Raw genomic sequence first — 25,874 nt, 5'->3', positions numbered from 1 at the left:
AAGATTGCTGTACAAGAAATGACTCATTTTCTACCCCCACAGAAGTAACAATGCTACTCATTGATTCAGAGGCCGTTGGACACCACAGACTTTCTTCACGATAAATGAGGCCCCCACTTCCTCCACAGTTTCAGAAGTAATAGATGCCCCCTGATCAGTAATGCATAATCTATAGCCTGAAACCAATCACTATCACAGTGTAAGAAAAGTCCCGAAAAAAGAAATTCCAGTTTTGAAATGCATTGTTAGGCTGTGAACTGATAGGGAATGAGCACAGGTTTTCCTGAATATTTGCAAAAGGAAGACATCTTGCATAAGCTGGTGGGAATTTATGCACATCAGATGTCAATAAACAGTTGACTCAGAATTTGAGGAGAAAAGTGGGAAATCAAAAGCACTGGCCAAGAATGTTTTCTCTCTTTATAAGGTAGTATGTATGGAAAAGAAGAGAGAAGAGTTTATAAGGCAGGACAATAATATATATGGCTATATTATTTCTTTATTTTCATTTTATTTTCTTTTTAGTTTCATTTATTTATTTTAAAGAGAGAGAAAGCTTCCATTTGCTTGTTCACTCCTGAAATGGTTGCAGTGGCCAGAGCTCCAGGTCGAAGCTAGAATCCAGGAGGCTCACTGGGGTCTCGCATGTGATTGTACAGGCTCAATCAAGTGGTCAGTCCTCTATTGCTTTCCCAAGTCCATGAGCAGAGAACTGGATAGGAAATGGATCAAGTAGACTCAAACTAGTGCCCATATGGGATACCAGTGCTCCATCAGCAGCTTAACCCACGATGCCAAAATGCCACCTTCTATTTTTATTTTAATAAGCAATTATATTTAACTTGAATATTTAAAGATGTTACAGGAAAGTCAGTTTCAAATTTTTCTATCTCAGTTGTTTAATGGGAGAAGTCATACAGATTTAGATGCAAAGAATATTTTTGGAGATATAGCATAACTATAAAAATACAAGTTTCCTTTGACCTCAGTCCTTGAGAATTAAGCAAGATTTTTATCTGTGATGAAGAAAATAACAGAGCATAAACAATAGGAAAGGCTTAGTAACACTTGTTAAAAGAACTATTTAAATTCCACCCTCCACCCCATGTAAGCAGGCAACAATCACCAATAAAACACCTTCATAGACAAGTGTTGAAACCAGCAATTTCAGAAACGGAAACTGATTGAATCATAAATCATGAAAGTCTAGGTGACTTTCCCTTCCTGTCTAGAGTTCAGTTAGGAAAAAAAAAATACTTGTAGCAATGGTGAAGATTTTGCTACCAAGTTCCATGGGTTTTCCACTCCATCAAATTTTCCATCTATTCATGCTTCCCATCTGGGCACAAGGAGCAGGTAACTACCCACTTTTTCTCTTAAAACCAGCTAGCTAGAAATCAATGATTTTTAAAAAAATACCAGGCTGTACACTGTTCATTTTCATAAATATTGGTGAGTGGCATATTGTTCATGGATCCATTTGCTAATCATTTGGCTATCCTGCTATGTAGTCACCAGAGATTGAAGTTGAGAATATTTGAAATTATGACTAAATAAATGATACTGAAAGAAGGAAAACAGGCACTGCTTCTGAAGTATGCCAGCTAATTCTAACTGGTAGTCATAAACTAGCTAGAGGTAAGGGAAGCCTGTGCTACTACTTTGTATCTTGTAGAGTTTCTTGTAGATGTATTCCTGCAGCCTATTTACCTTTTAATTTTAAGTTTGATCTGTTCACGATCATTGACAAGTTTTTGGTTTTTCAAAAACCAAAACTTTTCAAGTGAAGCAGGCCAGTTTTCATTTGTAGCCCTTTAGATTGTGAGTTTGTCTCTTGTTACCCCTGAGCTGTGTTAAGAATTTAAGTAAGTTTTCTGATCAAAGCATCTAAATTGCATTTGTCTAGAGTCATTCTGACTCACGATAAAGGCAAAAGTTAGTGTCCTGAGGAATTCAGAATAGGAGAAGAGCCAGTTGGTTTTTGGAGAAGAATCAAAAAATTGTGATAACTTCTGATTTAGAAGTTTTTTTTTTTTTTTCCAGGATAAGGTAGAATATGAATTCAGTTCACTCGAAGTTGAATGTTGACAAATGCTTTGGGTAAAAGAGGGATGAGAGGTAGAGGAAACGTGTGTTTGTGTTATTTCTTCAGAATTTACTTTGCTATCTAAAATATACAATGAGAAAGGCCGATTCTATCATCAAGTAGCTCAGAATCTAGTAAAGCAGATGAACATGCTACTGAGTAAGTGTTCTGAAAACGATGAAGTTTTTTGATTGCTACTTTTTTGTGTTGCTATTCTGGCTATATTTACATAGGAGGATACTTCAAAAACTTGGTGAAAAACGGAAGTAAGAGGTTTTCTTTTTTGGTGTAAAAATATGTTTACAATCCATGCATAATTTTCACAGCACATATTTCACATGAGTGTTCTTGAAGACTAATTGTATTGTCTTTCGCTGAAGGAAGAGCCCACCTTGCCTATATAACTATAACATCCTGTGGTGACTTATGAATATTAGTACCTCCAAATCTTCTTACTCTATCTGATAGCTTCTGAGTCACATATCATTAAGACCATTGTTTCAGATTTAAAAACTTGAGACTTAGAAAGGCAAGTGGTTGCTGCAACAACACACTCCTAGACATCAGCCCAGGCACAGGACTCTTGTTTGCAAATGAAGTACTATTTATATAACAGACCATTCATGTGTGTATTGCATAGTCTACATTGTATATAATCTAGATCGAGGAATTTCGGAAAGATTGTGCAATTCTAATATGAGTATTATGAAAATACATATGAAGGCGTTTTTAACCTTTGAATTTAAGTAAAACAATTACATAGGAAAGCAAGTAAACAGAAAGTATAGTTTTCTTGCGGTAACCACATGACTGTACCCAAGACAGAACAGGAAGAGAACATGAGCAGTATCTCAGATCTCACTCCTGCTCGCTTTCACTGTCTTCTCTATGATTCTAGCTTCTTGCACCACAGATTTTTTTTTATTTGTGGTTGACTTTTCTTAAAATAAATGCATGGATTTAACATCTATTCATTTGTTTCTGCTTTATGTAACAGCATGTCTGTAAAATGTATCTGTTCTGTTGAGAATAGGTCTAGTTCACTTTTTTCTGAATTGTAAGCCTTTTCATATTTGTTATGTAACTAATTTAAAATAACTAGCATACCAATGTTCACTCCTTTTTACAAGAAAAGACAAGACATTTATGTTTCATTGTGTAATATAAAAATGTATTCTCCTGGGTAGAAATTTTATAGTAGGGTAGTTTCTTAATTTTGGCTATTAAATGTAATGCTGCTATGAACAATCTTGTTCATGATTCTTGAAAAACTAGGCTATGAGGTGCATGCCTCAGAGATATGAGGGTCACAGGATATGCCTATTTTTGACTTACAATACAACCAGAGTTTCCCAAAGTGCCTGAAAGAATTCACTATTTCATCTGCATTGCATGAGAGTTGTGTTTTCCACAAATTCTCATCAAACTTGTGATTGTCTTTCATTTCAGTCATGCCACCCTTAATTCTATCAAATTGTCTGTCCTTGTCATTTTTCTGTGGATTATGCCAGTATTAATGTATTAGGGTGCAAATCATGTACCACATATTTATAGCAAGTATCTTCTCAAAATCTATCAGTTGCCTTCCTACTTCTGAAGATGTATCTTCTTATTAACTTGAGTTATTTTTTTAAAATAGGCCACATTCTCACTTTTTCAGTATTTTAAACCATCCACGTATGCCCTGTTTAAGAAATCATTACCCAGGCCTGGTGCGATGGCGTAGTGGTTAAGGTCCTCTCCTTGCACACCCGGCATCCCATATGGGCACCGGTTCTAATCCCCGGCAGCCTCGCTTCCCATCCAGCTCCCTGCCTGTGGCACGGGAAAGCAGTCGAGGATGGCCCTGCACCGGCATGGGAGACCCGGAAGAGGCTCCTGACTTCGGATTGGCTCAGCTCCAGCTGTTGCAGCCTCCTGGGGAGTGAATCATTGGACTGAACATCTTCCTCTCTGTCTCTTTGTATATCCGCCTTTCCAATAAAAAAAAAAAATCATTACCCATTGCTGCCATGTGGATGTTCTACAATGCTTTATTTAAAAGAATTATGATTATGGGCCTGGCGTGGTGGCTCAATTGGTTGATCTTCCTCTCTCAGTTCCAGGATCCCATATGGGCCTGGTTCATGGCCTGGTTGCTTGGCTTCTGATCCAGCTCTCTTTATATCCTGGGAAAGCAGTGGAGGATGACTCCTGATTCCTGGCTTCAGATCAGCAAAGCTTTGGCCGTTGTGGCCACTTAGAGAGTGAACCAATGGATGGAAGATCTTTCTCTCTGCTTCTCCTCTGTGTAAATATTTCTTTCCAACAAAACATAAACTTCAAAAAATTGTATATAATTATCTTTAATATTTATATTTGTAATGCACTTGAAAGGAATTTCTGTACTGATTCTGGGTGGGGGTATAATTTTCTTACATATAGGCATCTCATTGATCCAGCATCTTTTATTGAACAGAATTCTATGATGAAAAAAAACAATTCAGATTGTGTATTCAGGCAAAAAGCTTGTTATACTGGTTAACTGTTTCACTGTTAAAAGCAAACACTCTTGCTCAATTAAATTGCTCTAATCAGGGCCCGGTGGCGTGGCCTAGTGGCTAAAGTCCTCACCTTGAACGCGCCAGGTTCCTATATGGATGCTGGTTCTAATCCCAACAGCTCCAATTCCCATCCAGCTTCGTGCTTGTGGCCTGCGAAAGCAGTTGAGTGCAGCCCAAAGCCTTGGGAACCTGCACCAATGCATCTATGCAGCACCGGCCATTGCGCTCACTTGGGGAGTGAATCATCGGATAGAAGATCTTCCTCTCTGTCTCTCCTCCTCTCTGTATATCTGGCTTTGTAATAAAAATGAATAAATCTTTTTAAAAATTGCTCTAATCAGTACAAATCTAAAAATCAACCATAAATAATCATCCTTTCCAATCCTATGCAATATGTGTTGCTGTTTTTATATTCTATTCCATTTTATTTTCTTATACTTGAATCTATAATGCATTTTTTCTAATTTAATTTTGTCTGAATTACAAGTGTTCAGTTTACTGTTTTTTTTTAAGATTTTTAAAGTTATTTTTATTGAAAGGCAGATATACAGAGAAAGAGATACAGAGAGAAAGACCTTCAACGACTGCTCTTGTCCTCAAAATGGCCCTAAAGGCCAGAACTGAGCTGATCTGAAACCAGGAGCTAGGAGCTCATGGGTACAGGAACCCAAGGCTTTGGGCCATTCTTTACTGCCCTCCTAGGCCACAAGCAGGGTGCTGGATGGGAAGTGGAGCAGCCGGCATACAAACCAGTGCCAATTAAGGAACCCAACACATACAAGGCAATGATTTAGCTACTAAGCTATCGCGCCAGGCCTAGTTTACTGTTGTGTAAAGAGCCTCTTAAAATTATTTTAATGAGCTGACTTGGTGACAATTCAGGCTAATCTTCCACCTGCAAAATGGGCATCCCTTATGGGCACTGACTTGTGTCCCAGCTGCTGCACTTCTGATGCAGCTTTCTGCTTATTGCTAAGGATGGCAGTGGAGGATGGCTTATGTCCTTAAACCCCTGTATGTATGTGGGAGACTTGTAGGAAACTCCTGTTTCCCACCTTCAGATGCGCTCAGCTGTGACTACTGCAGTTCTTTGGGGAAGTGAGCTAACAGATCTCTCTCTTTCTCTCCATCCCTGCCCCTCTTCTCTTTCCATCTTTCCTTCTTTCTCTAAAATGTTTAATTTGGAAATAAATAAATCTTCTAAAATTACAATTATTTTGTTTATTTATTTGAAAAGCAGTTACAAAGAGAAGAGACAGAGCGAGCGAGAGAGAATCTTCCAGCCCCTGTTTCACTACCCAAATGACTGCAACGGCTGGGGGTGGGCCAGTCTGAAGCCAGGAACTTCTTTCAAGATTTCCACTAGAGTGTAGGATCCCAAACACTTGGACCATCTTCTGCTGCTTTCCCAGCTGTATAGCAGGGAGCTGGATAAAAAGTGGAATATCTGGGACTTGATGTATTGCTATAACCTGACATATGGGATGTCAGCATCGCAGGCAAGTGCTTAGCTTGTGACATCACAATGCTTGCTCCAATTTGTTGTCTTGAATTTTTTAGAATCAACTTGTAAATTTCCAGAGTTAAAATTTTTAAAAGTGTTTGACCTGTATCAGATTTTCTTTGAATATAAAAATTTAGGTGGAAAGAATTTTCTTCTTTACAGTTACTTTTTTATCTATAAATATGGTGCATGCTTCTGTCTATGTAGGACTTTAATTATCTCAGAAACAATGGGTAGCTTTTATTGGAGAGGTCTTATATATCTTCCAGTGAATTTATTGCTGTATAATTTATGGGGGGCAGATGATCTATTGTAAATGCTGTTTTCTGGTGCCTATCTTGTACCTGCTTATTACATTTCTACAGAAATAGAACTGATTTTATTTTTAGAATAGTTTAAGATTTATAGAAAAATTGAGAAACTAGTAGATTTTAAGTATGTTCCCTTTCCCAGTTTTTCTCTGCTATTACTACAGTAAGTTAGTATGATATATTTGTTAAAATGAATAAGTCAAATTTATTGTTCTTAACAGGAAGTGATAGTTAATTCAGAAGTCTTTTGTTTTTTACTTAATTTTCTTTTTCTTTTTTAAACATTTACTTGGCCATTTCAAAGGCAAGCATACACACACACACACACACACACACACACACACACACACACACCACTTCCATCTTCTGGCTCACTTCTCTGATGGTTGCAAGAGAATCAGGAGTTTAGTAAGGACCCAAGTGTTTCGGCGACCCCAGGAGCATTAGTAGGGATCTGGATACAAAGTGGTGAAGCTTGCTAAGGTGTGGCAAGCAGCAGTTCAGTCCACTGTGGCACAGTGCTGAGCCTCGTGTCTTCTTTTCTAGAACAGAGTACGGTCCAGGACACCGAAACTCAGTCCTGCATCATGGCTTTGTAGGCTCCTTCACTGCCATTATGGTTGTGTGTGAGTTTCTCAGACTTCCCCACTTACGGATGAGTTTGCCTGTTTTGAGAAGTCATAAGTTTTGTAGGATTACCATTTATCAAAATCTGTCAGATTTTTTTCATGATTACCATGGGTATGAGTTTTCAGGAGAAGCCTCACAGCTATAAAACACTGTTTTCATCACATCTTTTCAAATGTAGATACTACATGTTCTTGTAGTGGCATTTGTCATACAGCTTGATTTTCAGACTACAGCCTGTATTTTTGGGGATTGTTATTTTCCTAAATTATGCTTTAAAAGGCTATATCCATTAGGGAGTCACTTTCCTTGTTGCAAAGCTCTGTGCTCTCTGACAAATGCATGGTGTTAACTATCTACTGTTGCAACACACAGAACAGTTTATTCCAAAAATCCCCTGTATCTCATCTATCTTGATTCTTCCTACTGAACTCCTGGCTAGCATTAATATTTTTTTAATGTCTCTGTAGTTTTATGTTTTCCAGGTTATCATCTAATTGGAACGCTACAATATGTGATTGGCTTCTTTTACTCAATAGTATGTATTTAAGATTTATCCATGTCTACAGTGACCTGAAAGATGGTATCTCATTTTATTGTAGTAAGAATCCTTTAGTGCACTAAATAATACATTGTATAATTGTAATTGTATAATACATTAAATTTGTAACTATAGCAATTATTGTTGCCTGGAGGTACAATATTTAAGGTTCACTATCTTATAACATTCATTAACTTATTTGACTGAAATATGCTCTCGGTTTTCCCCTCTGCCTAGCCCTCCCCGAATACCACGTCACTATCTGCATCTATCAGATTGACTGTTGTACAAGTGAATAATACTGCACCAAAAATAAGAATGCTAATAATTATTTCGTATTTTAATAAATAGGTAGGAGTGAAATTTCTATTTTATGTGAAAGAAAGTTAGATTTTTAATCTTCCAGGAATTTCCATTCTATTCTACATTGCATGGGAATTCTGACCAGCAGGCTTCAAACTCATTTTTCTTAGGGTGAATCACGAATCATCTATTATGTGGATGTATCACAGATTGGTTACCCACTCACCTATCAAAGTCACCTAGGTTGCTTTAGTTTCTGATAATTATGATTAAAACTGCAATAAATTTGGGCATGAAGGTTTTGAGTAGAAATATTTAAAAATGAATTGGGTGAATATTAGATGCATAATTACAGATGATATGGAAAGAATATATTCACTTTTAGAAGAAACTGCTAAACTGCCATCAAAAGCAGCCCATATTGTGTCCCAGAAGAATTCTTGAGACTCCACATCTTCAGCAAAAATTTTTCTTCTTAAAATTCTAATCACCATAATAAGTGTGTGGATATGTTACCATCACTTAATTTATAATTTATATACATTTATATAATTTATTTAATTTATAATTTCCTAAAGACAAGAGAGTTTGAAATTTTTTCCCTTTGTTCCATTCAATGTTTTATTTTTTGATAAAATATTTTTAATTTATAGTAAAACGCTTAATTACTAAATTTTGATTCAGCACATAGTTCAACAGGAAATTAGTCAGCAGCTGTAAACAACAACCAATTGAAAACTATTTAACTTCACTCATACAGTTAAATTTTTTAATAGTCACAAAATTATTAAAATTATCATAGTATGCAACTCCTATCAAGATTGAAAACATTGGACCAAACTCTGTTTTCAGCAAGACTGACACACATGGATGTTTCTTTCTCTCTTTTAAAAATTTATTTTTGTTTGAAAGGAGGATTTTTTTTTTACATAGGGAGGACAGAGAGAGCTTCCATTTTCTGATTCACTGCATAAATGGCCATAACTTGCTGAGGTGAGCCAATCTGAAGTTGGAAGCCAAGAAGTGGGTGCAGGGGCCCAAAGCCTTGACCATCTTCTGCTGTTTTCCCAGACCATAAGCCGAGAGCTGCATCAGAATTTGAGAAGCTGGAACATGAGCTGGTGCCTATATGGGATGCTGGCGCTTGCAGGCAGAGGATTAGTTTGCTATGACATTGCACTGATCTCCATTTCTTTCCTCTCTCCCTCCCTTCCCCCAACTCCCTTCCTCCCTTCCTCTCTTTATCTCCTGCTCCCTCTCTCTCTCTTTCCGTTCATTTTAGCTCCTACCTGTAAGGGAGGACATATGATCCTTTTCTTTGTGTGCCTAGCTCATTTCACTCAACATTAGATGCTCTCCATTTCCAACCAACTTGCTGCAAATGACAAAATTTCACTCTTTTAATAGCTTAATAATATTCTACTGTATATGTATGTGTGTGTACATACATACACATATATGTCATATTTTCTTTATCCATCGTCTGTTGATGGACACTTTAGTTGATTTTATATTGTAACTGTTTTAAACAGTGCTATGAAAACAATAGTGGAAAAGGTATCACTTTGATGCAATGAGTTTAAGTCTTGGATACATACCCAGTAGTCAGAATGCTGGATTATATAGAAGTTCGGAGTATAGTTTTTTTCCCTCTGATTTTTAACAAGATTTGCCTTTTTTTTTTCCTCAAGCTTGTTAATAATGTGCTTTGCTTTTCTTTTTGAATCTGGTTTCAAATGTACCACTAATTTTGGAAAATTCTGAAGCATTAGTCAAATATTCTTAATTTTTCCTTTCTCCTTATATTTCAATTATGCATATACAATTTTTAAGAATGTCTCATTGTTTTGGATATTTTATATTTTAATCTTTTTGCCTTGAAAATTTCTATTGAAATATTTTCCAGACAGCAGTTCTTTCCTTGGCACTGTGCAACTTATTCATATACCTATCAAAGGCATTCTTCAATCTGTTGTTATTTATGGCCTTTAATTTTATTCTTTATTAGAGCTTTTGTATCTCTGCTTATATTATCCATCTGCTCTGGCATGGCATCTATATTCTCTACTTAAATCCTTACTCTATTGATCAGCTATTTTAAATTCTTCACTTGAAAATTCCAAGTCTGTTTTATCTGAAAGTGTTTTTGATTCCTTCTTATGCTTCTCCAAATTGTCTTTTCACCTGCCTTCAAAAAAAGAGATTTGCTTATTTCTTTGAAAGGTGGATTATGGAAAGAGAGAGAAAGGGAGCTTCTATCAGCTGATTCATTCTCCAATTGGCCCCAGTCGTCAGAGCTGGTTCAGGCCAATACCAGAAGCCTGCAGCTTCGTCTGAGTCTCACATTTGGGTATAACAACCCACTCACTTGGGGCATACTGTTGGTGCACTGGTGGAAATCTGGGTTGAAAGGGGAGCAGTAGGTACTTAAACTGAACTCCGTGAATATGGAATGCCTGTGTCACAAAGGCTTAATCAGTTGTGCCATTCTTTTTCTTGCCTTTGAAAAAAATGTTTATTTATCTGGAAAACATACACTCAGAATGAGGGAGACAGATCTTCCATCTTCTGATTAACTTACCAAATGCTTGCAACAGGCACTTCTATGTCAGGCAGAAGCCAGGAACCAGTAACAAACTTAGTCTTCCGTTAGGATGGCAGGAATCCACGTACTTGGCCCGTCCTTTGATGCTTTCCCAGGTGCATTATCAGGAACTGTATTGGAAGCAGGGCATCTGGAACCTCAACCAAAATTCTGATAGGGGTTGCCAGTGTCACAGCAGCATCTTAACCCACAACACCATTGTACTGCCCCCGTTCTTGCCTTTTTGCATACCTACTCAGTTTGTGCTAATCTGGCCAGAAGTTAAGTTTATTATTGTTTTTGTACCTTGTGTTTATTGTTTATTGTAGCTGTTGGTAACAAGTTGCTAAGTTGCTTTGATTTTTCTCTCCCCTATTATTTCTGCATTTCACCCAAAATTCCTTTTTAACCAATTTGAACTTTGTAATTACTTTGTCTATAATCCCCCTGCCCTACTAAAGCCTTATTAATATGGTGGGAAGAAATTGTGGATGGAGAGTTTTCTGAAATATTAGGTTTAACTCTTGCTTCTTCAGTGGGTCTGTGTGCTCTAGTTGTGATCGTGAGAAGCAGTTCCCTTTTTCATTTCTCCTCTGCCCTCTTAGTTAACACAGAAGAACTAGAAGAGACTGGGGAGGTATTGATGCTATGCCAACTACAAGAGATCAGGTTCTGGTAATAGGTATTTTTAAAATAAAAATGCACTGATAATTATTTCAGAATGATCACTTTTTCTCCTCCTTTCCCAGAGATGTGAGGTGATGCTTCTTGGCTTTTCACTGTAACAAGTTGACAAGGATTTTAGAGATGAGGCCCACAGAATTGCGTGGGTTTTATAAGATTGTGGTAGCCCTAGAGAGTTGATAACTTTCAAGTTCCTTCACATCCAGTCTCTGACAATTCATCAGTATTACCACCGATATGTCTCAATCATTTCATCTCAGCTTTCTTCTATACTCACTGCCGCTACAAATTGTAAGGTGGTAGATTGCCCTTTGCCTTCAATTATCTGAGAAATTCCAAGAAAGATCTTGATTTGCTAGTTTATTTGTCCACCCTCCCCCCACCCTTGGAATAGGATGAGAAGATTAACTTTCAAGCTCTTTACAGGTTGCAGCTAAAACTGCCGACTTTGGCATTCGTTTTGGAATACTGACCTTTCATTCAGGGTCTTACTGACTTGACTTCTTAATTCTAAATTTGTCCATAAGGTCTGTTAACTCTATCTGTACTCAATCCTGTCATGTGGGGAAGAGTCTAGTTTTATTCCTTCTGATCTTTATTCACAGTGTTTCCTTTTAGCACTTACTAGCCTAGCTAGGATCTCTAATCAGGAGTTGGAGAGAAGGGATGCGAGCAGAGGACATCTCTGTCTTGTTTCTGTGCTCGAGAGAGAAGCATTAGCAATGTCACCATTACATTTACTATTACCTAATAATTTGTTGTAATTTCCTTTTACTGTATAAGGGAAATTATCTTATATTCTTTGTTTGCAACTACTGCTCATGACTATGTGTAGACATTTATAAATGAATTTTTCTGTGTCTATTTAACAATCACATTATTTTCATCACTTTTTCCTAATAACATGGTAGTTTAAACAGATCAATTTATAGATATTAAAACATCTTTTCACTGTGGGAATGAATGCTAGCAAATTGTGTACTTTCTCTTTTTTCTTGATACAGGTGCTTGAAATGCATGTATTCTGCTAACATTCCCAAAAAACCAGCCAGAATGTTGCTCTTGTACTTTAAGTTTTGCTCTTATTTTTGTTCATTCATTTCTAGTATGTTGCAAAGTTATAACTTTCTGCCATCCTATTTAAGTAGCACCATGCAATGAAAGCTTTGATAAGCAATTTTCTGCAATTTCTGAATTAAAAAAATATTTACCTCCATTAATTTCCTTAGCTGCATATCAACACATTCGATTTAAAAGATCTCTATCACTCAGTTAAAACTGCTTTCTGATGGGTTGCTCCTTTTTTTAAGTGTGGACTTCTACAGTCTTCAGTTTTGTGTGTTTGTGTCCCTGGAGTCAAAAGGCTGTGAGAATTTCTTCTGAGATGTTGAGAATTTGGATTTAACTCTTCCGTCTTTTTCCATGAACAGAGTAAGGATTCGGAGAATGTCATAAGAAGGAGGTTGGCATTATGTTTGCACCTGCTCAAATCTCCAGCTTTGCTGCTGCAGTCCAAGTCCCCTCAAAGCGCTGTTGATTTCTTTGCTGTACAACAGCAGAGTTCTACTGAAGGCAAAAGCTGGGTTGCTGTCTAGATCAGTAAATATTCCCAGGGGAAAAATGTTAACAGTTTTTCAATGTGAACTCACTAATCCCACCAGATATCTTTGTCCCTGAAACATATTTTAAGAAACTTGCTACTAGAAAAATCCCACTCTGTCTGAGGTTTTAATTTTGCTTTTGAGTCTTATACCATGTGCATTTTTTGCATTTCAGTAAAGATCTTGAGGAGGGGAAGGGGTTAAAAAACAAGGTATGTTTCAAGCTCCATGAAGTTCTTCATTTGTCATTCAAGAGCCAGCCATGCCAAATTTCAAAAACCAGTTCTGTTTCATCTGTGCTCTAATTCTCAGCTTCTAATCCATGCAAGATTGCGGGATAACTTCAAGTTATTTCTGCTAGTTGGCAACTCAACATGGAAAACTTGTGCTTCTGTGAAATTTTACCTCCTCTAATTCTCCCTGGTTTTGTAGCTGTTTGATGCCTTTAAATAAACCATTATGTATTTAATTCAATTTTGCTACTGGTTCTCAGTGGAATCAGTAAGCTGCAAACTACTCAATCCTCTTTGGAAGTGACACATTTGAAGGTATGCTTTCAACTGTGATCTTTATTTAATTTTCTGCACACACACACACACCACTGATAGATTCTCCAAATTTCTTCTTTCTCATGAGAGAATAATTTTATATCTCACTTTAACATTCTATTACAGCCCAAACCTAATCACATGCCCTTTTTTCTGACACCAGGTGTTGTCAAACAAAAATTAGTAATTTGCTTCTCAACCTATAGAGAAATTGAAATGCCCTGTCAATCTTAATACAGTGCAACAAAAGATTGAGAAAAATAAGTGTTCCTAATCTAATAGAGATCTCAGAACATGAGAGAAGATACTCTGTCATAATTGAATTATAAGACCATTCTCACCACCCCCTTCAAGGTGTAGATTAGTTAATGGCATTCTTACATCATGATCTAATAACTAAAATGCTGTTTGAAAAATGTAACAATGCTTATCATATGTTGTTTAAATTGTTTTTTCCATTTTTGCCCTCAATAAATATTAATAGCTTAGGTAAAACATGCCTGAAAGAGTTTCAGAAATAAGGAATTCAATGGTGAATAATATAGGTGGATTTACTTTCTATTGGAAAAGAGGCAAATAAAATGATAGTTTAATTCACACAAAGGAGTACTGTGATGTGGGTAAAACAACCTAGCATAAGCATTCATTCAATATTGGATTTTATTTTCAGATTCTCCACAAAGGATAAAGCATAAAAATAATGAGACAGCTGTTTTGGGAGAAAATGTGACTATTTTCTGCAATTTAACAACTCTAGCAGATGTTGTGCAAATTACCTGGCAGAAGATTCAAGATTCTTTGCCACAAAATATCGCCACTTACAGCAACAAAAACGGAGAGAGGATTCTTCCGCCTTACGTAGACAGGCTGCATTGCAAGAGCATTGAACCCAACTCCTCATTCATAACAATTCGTGAAGTGACGTTTGAAGATGAAGCCTGCTACAAATGTTTATTTAATGTTTTTCCATATGGCAGCCATGGAGGACAAATCTGTCTCAACATCTTAAGTATCATCAGTGTTTTTCTTTGGGGTGAAATTACTGGGGCAGAAATCTTAGGAATCTGACCTTTTAAGGTTGATAATGAACATAAAGCCAATTATCTTAAATAAATGATCACAGTGGAAGCCAGCAATGTTTATGTAACTTGTTCATTTTTACAACATGCTAAACATTGCCTTTAGATTTTCAAATCCATCATTCAACCTGTCTACGCTACACCGCACTGCCTTGCTTGCAGTAGGTAGCATTCACATAGAGCATCAGAATTTTCTCCCTTGAAAACTGAGAAAAGAGAGGCAAAGGCAGAGAGAAAGAAAAAGAGGAGGAGATTAAGCCTCTAAAAAAGGGAGTTCCCAGTCTTCAAATCAAAGTGTTTTAGGGATGGTAGCAGTGTCACTGAGTTCCTTTGTTACAGTTCTTTGAATTTTAAACATTGGAAGTTTATAGAATTGGTGAAAGTGAGTTATCAACTGCTTATCTTAAACTGGAATGCTTGTTGGCATGGAAAATGATATTGGGAGGTTTGTAAAATGCAGGCAGAGGTATCCAACAGGGATATTTTTTCAACATTTTGACTTCACATAAGTTTAGAGAAGTCCAGTCTTTAACATAAGAATGTGATGCAATGTGTTTTTCTTCGTAATTTCGGTTTCTCCTTTCCATGCCTCAGCTGTGTCTGAATTAAGAACTGAACTCCAACTCGAGCCTGATCCTGAAGGTTTTCTTCACCTGACTTACTCAGCTGTGGGAAAACCTGCTCCTCGAATGTCTCTTTTCCCATCACAAATCCTCATTCATCCACCAGAGGAGAGGCTTGTGCAGAACGCCAATGGCTTGGTCACTGTGACCAAAATGTGCCTCATCTCCTTGGAGACCGTCAAGTCCCTAGGACTCCAGCACCTGATTGTGCACATGGATCATCCTCTAAAGAAGGAAGAAATTATTATTCCTCTAGCAACAGAGCAAGATTGTAAGTACAAGTGACACATCAATAAAGGAAAGTGTATATCATCCTTTAAGAGTCACCAGCTCTTGAAAAATTTGTGCAGTTACGTATGTTTGAGTATGTAAATCATTGTAACAGAAAATTTCACATAATGAAGAAGGATGCTATCTTAATCCTGATCTCTGGGGCGACTATTTCCCTAAAGAAAAATTTAATTGATCTCCTCATTGTGCTTTGCACTGAATTTCTGTCATGAACACTGAGTATTGAATTCTTTTACTGCATAATCAAGTTTTCTCTCACCTCTTTCCTTCCAATACGAATTTTTTTTTCAGTCTTTAGCAGCTTGGAAAAGTCTATCTCTTGATCATCTGCCTTAGAAAGTCTCTCCTAGTTACCCGTTTCTTCTTGCTCTCCTTTCCCCAGCTCTGTCAACTGGATTTATTTTGTTGCAAAATCGTAACTATGATCCTGGTGTAGTAACCTAGCTACTCAAGTCCTTGCCTTGCACATGCCAGGATCCACTATGGGCGCCAGTTCTAATCCCGGCAGCCCTGCTTCCCATCCAACTCCCTGCTTGTGGCCAAGGAAAGCAGTCAAAGATGGCCCGAAGCCTTTGGAACCTGCATCCACATGAGAGACCCAAGAGGCTTTGGGTTCCGTTCCTGGCTTCAGATTGGTTCAGCTCTGGCTATTGCGGCCACTTGGGGGTGTGAGTCAATGGATAGAAGATCTTCCTCTCTGTCTCTCCTCCTCCATGTATATTTGATTTTCTAATAGAAATAAAAATATAAAAAGCTATAACCAGATATTATATGACTTCCTTATAGAACGATTCTAAGGTGGAATTCAGTAAATAGTATTTGAATAATTGTTTCTATAATCCACTTACCAATCTTGTAGTGTTTGTGTATCTTGTATCTATAGATTTGCTATAAGACTGACATTTTGGGTTTTTAAAATCAGTTCACTATCCATTATTTTAGCTGTTTAATGTACCTTTGTCTCTCTATTTTCTGATTCTTTTGGGTTTATTTTTATTCCATTTCCCCTAACTAATAATTTGTGGGAAAAATATCCATTACCTTTTTTTTTAGTGGTGGATTATAACATGGTCCCTTGACTTATTAAAGTCAAATACATTAATACTATCATTACTTCCCAGACAATACAATAAACGTACACCAGCTCCTGATCTTTTTGCTACTGTTTTTAAGTCTATTAATACTTCATGTATACTATTTAAATACAACATATTATTGTAGCAGTCAATTGCTATTGTTTATGGAAATAATCATTTATATTTAACTTCTATGTTACATTTTATTTCTTTATCTATGTTCATAGATTTATATAGAACTAATTTTCTTTTATCTACAGAATCGTCTTTTTTCACTCACTGCAATTTTACAGGTAATCAATTCTCCCAACCGCTGCTTTAGAGAACAATGTCTTTAATCATGAAGGCTATATTTCAAGCACCAGAAGGTTAAGGAAAACATCTATGAGTTTCCACTGAAAAGCTTCCTCTTCTGTTAAGGCCTTCCTTAACCTATTCATATTGTATTCTGTCAGAAACAAAATTAATTATGTAATAACCTCCATTTCCATTCTTTCAATAACACCAAGAGTTCTCTTGTAAGATTTAGCATTAACAACCATGGGATTTTTTGTCCATCCCACATAAAATGGCAAGCTACAGGAAAACAGCTGTGACAAATTTTAGTAGCAAGTACACGTTGATGAACAAGCTTGCATCTCTTGGGTGGGGAAATTAGTAGAACGAATTTACCTAAATGACAGACAAAGAAATTTAATATCAAATGATACTCTAGATAATGCCAATAATACTCTGTCTGTTAGTCACCCATATATTGTACAATGAGGTAGAGGTAAGCATTTGCTTTCTTTAAGATAGGCATTAAATAGGTAAACAGTTTTTTTGCAAATGAAAGATTAGAGTATTTCTGTGTACCTTTTTCAGTCCATGGGGAATATACATAAAAGCACAAGACAATGACTTTTTCTGAGATCTCACTTGGTGCCACGGCTTTCAGTAAACCTTGATGTATCCAATCCTCAGTTTTACATCTTAAAATCTTTCTTAGATTTCTCTGGTGAGGAAGGGGTGGGGACATGAAAAAAGTCCTCTTTAATATTATACTAGCTATGAACCTGTGTTTTGGTTTTATGAAATCAGAGAACCGATGGGAAGGAGAACATTTCCTGGTGCTTCAGTTGTCAGTCCAAAAAGATGAAGTTATCACCAAGTATCAGTGATGTTAACTCAGATCAGTTTCAGAGACACTGCATCTGTTGGAAGCCTCATTTCTCCATATGTCTACCTGCTGGAGTGCTGAACAGGCTTGCAGGTCTTCTGGGCATAAGCCAAGGTTTCCTAGAACGCTTCATCAATCTCTGAATCCAGCCATCTCTGGAGTAAAGGACAAAATGATGATGAGCACCAAGGAAAGTGATTATAAAAGAGTATCTTGAGGCCGACACAAAACATTCTTCCACTAGTACAATACGGTTTAAGTAGAATCCTGCATTCAATGCTGTAGAATTTTAATAACAGCGATTTCACTGGTGACAATGTATACTTCAATCCTGCTCTCACATGAGCTTGATAGTTCTACAATTTAAACTAATTTTTCTTCTGCTTTCAGAATTTCCAGAGCACTTCTTCATTAGTTTTGGCAGTTGGTTGTTGCTGATGAGAAGTCAAATGACAATCTGATAACTGTAAGAGTAGATATAATGCATTTCATCTCTGATAACGTAGTAACTTCTCTTCTCCCTAGTGATACATTTTTTTGTTTTGTTAGTTTTTTTTTAACCTTTGATTCAGCAGTGGGGACTGATCTTTTTGTATTTCTGATCAAAACCATTTGATTATTTACAATCTTAATTCAAGATTATCAGCTTAGAAATTAGACTGCTGAAGATCCACTGATCTTGAGTCCCTCTGTGGTTTCTATGACAGTGCTAGATCAAATCATTTTGGGGCTGAGCATTTCCCAGCCATGCAATATGGTGGACATTTAATGATTTAATTCTGTTTGGAGACTCAAATACCTTGATTCTGAATATTTTCTTCTTTCTTTAAGAATTTTCTTTCTGGGCCTGATGCGATGGCGCAGTGGTTAAGGTCCTCGCCTTGCATGCCCGGGATCCCATGTGGGCGCCGGTTCTAACCCAGGCAGCCCTGCTTCCCATCCAGCTCCCTGCCTGTGGCCCGGGAAAGCAGTCGAGGACAGCCCAAAGCTTTGGGACCCTGCACCCGCGTGGGAGACCTGGAAGAGGCTCCTGGCATCGGATTGGCTCAGCTCCAGCCGTTGCATCCGCCTGGGGAGTGAACCATCGGAGGGAAGATCTTCCTCTCTGTCTCTCCTCTCTGTATACCCACCTTTCCAATAAAAATAAAATAAATCTTTAAACAAAAAAATTTTCTTTCTGTTTATCTAGTTTGTTTTTATAATTTTTGATTGAGTATATACTGAAACACTTATATTTTATTTTCTTCTTTTTAATATTCATATCTTATTTTTGTTATATTAACTAGGGAATAGTCTAAAATTATCTTAAAGTTGTTTTACTTTGTTTTCCCTTCTTTTGACAGCCATGCTGTTAAAAATTGCTTTTGAATTTCAAAATTGAAACTTTGTTTTTATAGCCTTCTCCTTCTATTTTTGATTTTTCTTTAAATGCATTCATGTGTGAGGCAGAGAAGTAGAGAAAGAGATAGACACATTGAAAGAGGTTGAGCAGCAGAGAGACACTCAGAAACAGAGAGAACTCCCAACTATTGATTGACTCCTTGAGTGAAATGACTAGGGATGGAGCAGGTGATGCCAGGAAAGGGGAACCCATTCCAGGTCTCTCAGATGAGTGACAGCAAGTCAGTCACCTAAGCCATCATTGTGGCTCGTACTCAATTATCAGGGAGCTGGAGTCAAGCTGAAGGAAATATGGAACCCAGGCATTGCAATATAGAATGCAGGAGTCCTAAGTGCTACACCAAATATCTGCCCCTCTTTCTGTTTTAAGGAACTAATATATTCTCAAATACACCAAGGAAAAATAAATTAGGGGTATTATAATCATCATATTTCCTTTATTGTCTATTTTTATTTAGGCTCCATTTCCTCGTAAACTTTCTTCATTTCCTGCTAAGCTTATACTAGAGGTTTACAAGGCAGAGTATAAAAATCTTCCTTCTTGGACTCTGCCCTCTACTGCCCTAGCTATTCTCAGAATGTTTAATTCATTAACTTGTCTTCTACAGTTTTGGGGTAAGAAGTAAACACTGTTTGTTCAAGTTGTACCTTGCAATATTGATATGGAGGCCTTCAATCCGAACTGTAATTGTGCTGCTCGTTCCCCTCTCAAGTCTTCAGAGTTCTGAATCTCTCCACATCTGGTCAGTCTCTGCAGGTGTAACCAGTCTTGTGCATCACGGGGCTACAATTTCTTTTGTCCTGACTTTCATAGCTCACCTGCTGTCCACTTGTTGTCCTCTATAAAATTGCTTCTTCACAATTTTTGCCACTTTTTGCATTCTGTCTAGTGTTTTGCATTTAGCCCTTTCATTCTTGTTACTATAATTTTAAGATTCCTGAGAACAATTAAGCATCAGTATTTTGTCTTGTCCATCTCTGAAAGGGAAATAACTAATCCCCTCTTTGCTTGCTGAATTTCCCCAACTCAATATATGGGGAATGCCATTTGAATAGCATGTGTATTTCTCATGAACCTCATCAACTGCTAAATCATGAAGGTATATTTCACCACATTAAGACAGAAATGGAAGTAAAGAAAGAAATTATCAGCTCAGAAGAGGATTCGTCTTTGTTAGCAATCTTGGAACTTGTTAACATGTTTTGGGAGAAACAAATCTCAGCTCCTCCTTAAATCATGCATAGAGCTTCCTTCTTGCTCAGTCCCAGGCTTTGGCATTGTCTTTATGGAGGTGTTCGGATCCTCCACGGATCGAGGACGGCTATGTAGTTTCTTATTGAAACAGATAATTCAATAACTGAGACACAGTGTCTGCATTGCCAAAAGTAAATGACATACCGCTACTCAAATAAGCTACTTTCACTTTGGTGGTAACACGTCAGGGCATCAGTAATCACTACCAAGGACTTCTCTTTCCTTCAATAATCACAAGTTTCAAGTAGCAAGTTAGAAAAGTGACAGTCTCTGACCAATTAGAAAGAGAACAACAAAAATCCCACTTGCACAACTAGAAATGCACATTGTTTCAGGTCACATTTCTTTGTGGACCAACTTAAAATGTGTATGGGCACTTTTGTATCATATCGAAGGAGAAATGTTTATAATTGTAATGATGACTTTGTGTTAGACTGTAGTTACATTGAAAAATGCAAATTACACAGTAGTCTCTGTCTTAAGAATGATTGCCTCTGATTTTGCCTTTTTAAATTATGAGAAGTCTTTTTTGGGGGGGGGTTACTCCTCTTTATTGTCATAATAGAAGTTTCAGATTAGCCATGCTATTATTTTACTTTCACAAAGAAAATTTTGCTCAAATTTCTTTCAACTTAAACCTACCTGTAAATATATTAAAATTGCTTACCAACTAACAAAGATCCCACTGATCATTCATTTACTTTTCTGAATACATTTACTCATTTTATCCACCTTTCTGACATTAGTTAAAAGAGAACCTTAAGATTCTTAATGAATGCTCACCAAGTCAGCAAAAGTAAAGTTTCCAATATTAAAACAATTTTAGGTCTTGGCATGGTAGCCTAGCAGCTAAAGTCCTGGGCTTACACACGCTGGAATCCCCTATGTGTGCTGGTTTTAATCCCAGTGGCCCCGCTTCCTCACCCAGCCCCCTACTTGTGGAAAGTAGTAAAGGATGGTCCAAAGCCTTGGAAACCTGCACCCACATGGGAGACCCAGAAGAAGCTCCAGGCTCCTGGCTTCGGGGATGAGCTCCACTCTGGGCGGTGCAGCCACTTGAGGAGCGTATCAGCGGATGGAAGATCTTTCTCTGTCTCTCTTCTCTGTATATCTGACTTTCCAATAAAAATATATAAATCCTTAAAAAAACCTTTTTAGAAAGCATTATAACTTTCTGTTTACCAAAAACATATTTACAGACTGAAGTTCTGCATTGCCATCAGTGCAATTTATAAGAGAAACCTAGGAAGCAAGAAATCATTCATTACTAAATATCTGTGATCACTAAAATAGTAAGAGGTGGCAGTGTCCATATTCAGTAGACATCATATAATAGATTTTGTGGAGATTTATTTTATTTATTTGAAATGCAGAGTGGCAGCAAGAGAAAAAGAAAGAGATCTTCCATTCACTGGTTCACTCTCCCGAAGAGCCACAATGGCTAGAGCTGAGCCAGGCTAACACTCGGAGCCTGGGACTCTATTAGAGTCTCCTACTTGGGTGGTCATGAGCCAGGCGTTTGAGCCATCCTCTGCTACTTTCCCAGGCTCATTAGTGGGAAGTTGCGGACGATGGTGAGCAACCAGTCCCGGAACTGACGCTGTGATGTGGATGCTGGCATGAAAGCCTTGGCTTCAGCTGCTGAGCTACAAATTCGGCCCACAAACTGCGGATTGTGAATTTTGATATTTTCTGGAGGGTAGGGGGTGTGCTATGCAGTATGATACTCTATCTTGATGGGAAGCAGTGAGCTTTAGCTCCCTGTCAGCCACAGGCATGAAGATAAACAACCAATGAACTCCAGGTTGCTAAGCTAGGATGTTTGGCATGTTAAGCATATTAAGTGAAGTTTTGATTTATGGTAGTTTCCAGTTATTATGGGTGCACTGGGAGATAAGATGAAGACTATGTATTCATAGGATATCCCAAGAGATGAGGTGTCAGTAACACAAGTTAGAGCCACTATAGACGTAACAGGTCTTTTTAAAAGTGCTGATGCTTAAAGGCTTGTAATGGAATTGTTTTTCAGTGTAAGAGTTCAGGCTCTGGAGTCAAAACTGAATATGCTTCTTAGTTTTGCTACTTAATTTTACTCAATGAGCTTTTAAAAAATGAATATCACATGGCTTAACATATTAATCTTAAATATGTATTGTAATCATAAATTATTTTCTGAAATTATTTTGGGTTTTTTGGAAATTTTGTGCTAACGGTGCAGCCATTTTGCATAACATTTTCCTTTTTGTATATTTAAGTCATCATATCTTCATTGTGATTCTAAGTGTAATTGGATGGTACTAAATATCATGAGTTTTAATCTTTTAAATACATGTAACAGCTTACATATACACAAATTCTTTACTTCATTAGACTATGGCAAATTTTCCTATAATATCAATTTGTGAACAAAATAATGAAAAATCAAAAAGCAAGACAGTAGTACATTGTACAAGAAAAGATGTATACCCGCACATTTCTGGCTTGTGTTTTTTAGATAAACCTTGTTATTATTTTTGTTTGCCTCTACTCGTTCCTTCATGTGCTGTACTTACTGGCATGATCATTTTCTACATTGTTCAAAGAAAGAAACAGGAATGGTAAGTTGCATCCTACTTGTTTAAAGTAACTTAAAGTATTTTATAAAAATCCCAGGGCTCCTGCAAATTTCTTCATTTAAAAAAAAAATTGTAATGAGGGACTAATTCCTTTGTATGTGCTTGGTAAGTTATGCAGTGAAGCATAAAGCCCTATTAAACTGATGCTTTACTTGAAGCTTTTAGAATATCGTGCTGTTAATAATCATTTGTTCGTTGTAAGCTGAGTTTAACATTTTTTAATGAAAAAGTACTTTTTTCAGAGCATATGGACCTGGCCCTGCGTGGTAGCCTAACTGCTAATTGCCTTGCATGCCCAGGATGTCATTTGGGTCCCCGTTCTAATCTCGGCAGCCCTGCTTCCCATCCAGCCCCCTGCTTGTGATCTGGGAAAACAGTTGACGACTGCCCAAAGCCTTGGGAAACCTAAATCCACATAGGAGACCCAAAAGAGGCTCCTGGCTCCTGGCTTCGGATTGGCTCAACTCCAGCTGTTGTAGCCACTTAGGGAGTAAATCAATTAATGGAAGATCTTTCCCTCTGTCTCTCCTCCTCTCTGTATATCAAACTTTCCAATAAAAATAAATAAATCTTAAAAAGAAGAAAGAAAGTACATGGACCAAGGCAAGTGGTGGAAAGGAATTCTCAAAATGCTGAAAATGGTTGACAGTAAGACCCAAGTTAAGTCTACTGCTGTGAAAGACTGCCCAAACTGGTCGGAGGACTTGCCGTGGAATCCCCATACCGGGTCTACTTAACTGCCACTGACCACAGGGTGGAGGAAGAAAGTATTTATTTCACTGTGCAAATTGAGAATCCAGGCAGCTCTTACTTAATTTGGGGGTTTCCTGAGGGGATAGGGGAAAATTTCTTAAGTACTGAATTTAGCATTAAAGGGGACTATTCTGCTTATGGTTAGTAATAGTTGTGGAATTCTTTCGATTGGTCAACAATACCTTGTTCTTTAAGGCATTTTGATGTTGACAATGTGGCCTTCAGTCAATCTGATGGATAAATGCACTGGTAATTACTTTTTGTTCTGGCTGTTCCTGAAGCGGAAACCCCTTGAGACAAGATTGAACATCAAGATGTTATCTATAAGGAAGCAAGCAACCCCTTAAATCCAGTAATTACGGGCCTTGCATGACTGGTGGCACTTACAGACATTGTAGGGTCTGGTTGAGTACTCCCTTAATTGAGGTAATTTTAGTAGGGTGGTTGATTTTCAATCATGAAAGTAGAACAAGGATACATTAAACTAAGAGAGGAGGCTAGGAGGACATGTGCTTAGGACCAGACAGCATCCAGCATCTGAGTTCACTGTAGAAAGCTTTATTCCCTGAGAAAGTCATGATGAAGTGATCTTATGAGACAGATCATCTTACTTTACAATGTCATTAAATATCCATGCGTTTAACAAATACTTCTTGGGTGCTTCTACATTACTATGCATGATTTTTAACATGGTCAACAGACATCTCTGTGAAAAACAAGTTTCTTGCCTTTGGAGCTGTATCGATAATTATGAATAGAAATGGATAATGAAAAGATAAGAGTAAATAAGCAAACACCCAGCAGTGATAAGAACTACATAGAAACAAGATAGAATGATGTTATTGAAAAGCACTATAGGGATTGTTTCTGAGAAAGTGACATTTCAACTGATATCTGAGTAAAACAGAAAGGTGTAGGTGAAATTTCTGGTGAACAATGCTTCAAACAAGTAAGGGCCATTTGGTTCAAGTGGCCGTATGGGACTGAGCCTGATGAGAAACAAGAAAAAGCCATTGTACCCAGAATAATGTTTAGGAAGTGAGTGGGGGGTGACCAGAACAAGGCTTACAAGGCATGGAAAGGCATTTGGGTTTTTATGACATCAATCCATGGAAATGTGTCAAAAAGCGCCAAGTGTCTGGTATGCTTAAAGAAGCTATTTCCCTTTAGAACATATGGAAGATGTCTTAGAAGTCAAGAATGATAGGAAGGAGAGTTTTAAAAAAACACTAGAGTAGTCAAGAATAGAGTTGACTGTAATCTGAAGTTGAACAACAAACATGAAAAAATGGGAATGTATTTAGGATGACAAGATTTGCTGTTCAGTCAGATGTGGAAAAAACAAAAGGGCAGAATTATCCTGACAGTTGTCATCTTTTTAGCATTACACAAAGATGAGAAACATTTTTACAAATACAGGAAAGGCTAGGAGAAGAATAGGCTTTGGAAGGAGGATCAAGAGTTCTGTTTTTGATATATTATTTTTGACAATCTCCTTTAATACAAGAGAATATGTTAAACATATATGTGACAGCAATTTACAGGGCAATCAAACAGAGGAATAAATTTGAGAATAAGGTGGGTATGTTAACCAAGGGTACACATAAAATTTATTACTTTTATGATTTTAGAGTAAAAATAATATATAGATTCTGTAAGTAGAGTGTTTTTTGCTGATCTTATCGAATGGCAATTTCTACACACTGCCACTAGGGAGAGTGTTTGGACTATATTCTTCTAAGAGATATCGGGGTGAGAAGACATCAGACCTTAACGAGCCAATCTCTCCCACTCAGGCAATAGACATAAATGTGCTTTGTTTTCTTCAAATTTAAGATTAGATCTTCCAAAATAAATCTGCATTTTGTGCTTGTGTCAAGTCATCACCTTTTCAGAAACAAATAGAATGTTTGTCTAACTATGTTAACCAATCTCCATGAGCTAGTGATTTCAAGCGAAGTTTTACTAGTATTGATGTGTTTGAATGTTTCTGTTGTTTCTCCGATTCAGGACCTCTGTCAGAAACACCAATCGAATTGCTGCTTTGATTTCTATTTTTTCTGATTACTATTAATAAGTATGAAAAATAGTGTGGAGGCTCTTCAAGAAAGTAAAGATGGAGGTGCTATGTATGGGGATTTCAAAAAAATAGGAAATCACTAGGTTAAAGTGATCATTGCGTTTCCCTGTTTCTCGCAGCGCCATTCAGGACAGGCAGCACAAGGAGAAAACCTACGCGCCCGTCGGCGGAGTGAATGAATAAGGAATATATACATACCGGAATACTGCT

General features: G+C 37.3%; 1 protein-coding gene across 1 annotated transcript; it reads left to right on the top strand.

The window, feature by feature from the left end:
* The first annotated feature begins 1,270 nt into the window (after positions 1-1,270).
* On the top strand, positions 1,271-25,874 carry LOC121156691 (OX-2 membrane glycoprotein-like). The gene is made up of 5 exons (XM_040980501.1): positions 1,271-1,356; positions 14,003-14,341; positions 15,006-15,305; positions 22,711-22,813; positions 25,784-25,874. The coding sequence occupies exons 1-5, from the start codon at positions 1,293-1,295 to the stop codon at positions 25,845-25,847; spliced, it is 870 nt and encodes a 289-aa protein (XP_040836435.1). The 5' UTR covers positions 1,271-1,292; the 3' UTR covers positions 25,848-25,874.

This window comes from Ochotona curzoniae, unplaced genomic scaffold (assembly GCF_017591425.1).
Source record: "Ochotona curzoniae isolate NIBS_2020 unplaced genomic scaffold, NIBS_Ocur_1.0 contig_3498, whole genome shotgun sequence".
Taxonomy (NCBI): Eukaryota; Metazoa; Chordata; class Mammalia; order Lagomorpha; family Ochotonidae; genus Ochotona; species Ochotona curzoniae.
This window is presented reverse-complemented; position numbering and strand designations above follow the sequence as displayed.

Coding starts and splice junctions, on each gene's coding strand:
- LOC121156691 (XM_040980501.1), top strand. CDS start 1,293: ATGGGTTTTCCACTCCATCAAATTTTCCATCTATTCATGCTTCCCATC. Junction 14,342..15,005: donor AATCTGTCTCAACATCTTAA/GTATCATCAGTG, acceptor TCCATGCCTCAG/CTGTGTCTGAATTAAGAACT. Junction 15,306..22,710: donor TCTAGCAACAGAGCAAGATT/GTAAGTACAAGT, acceptor TGTGTTTTTTAG/ATAAACCTTGTTATTATTTT.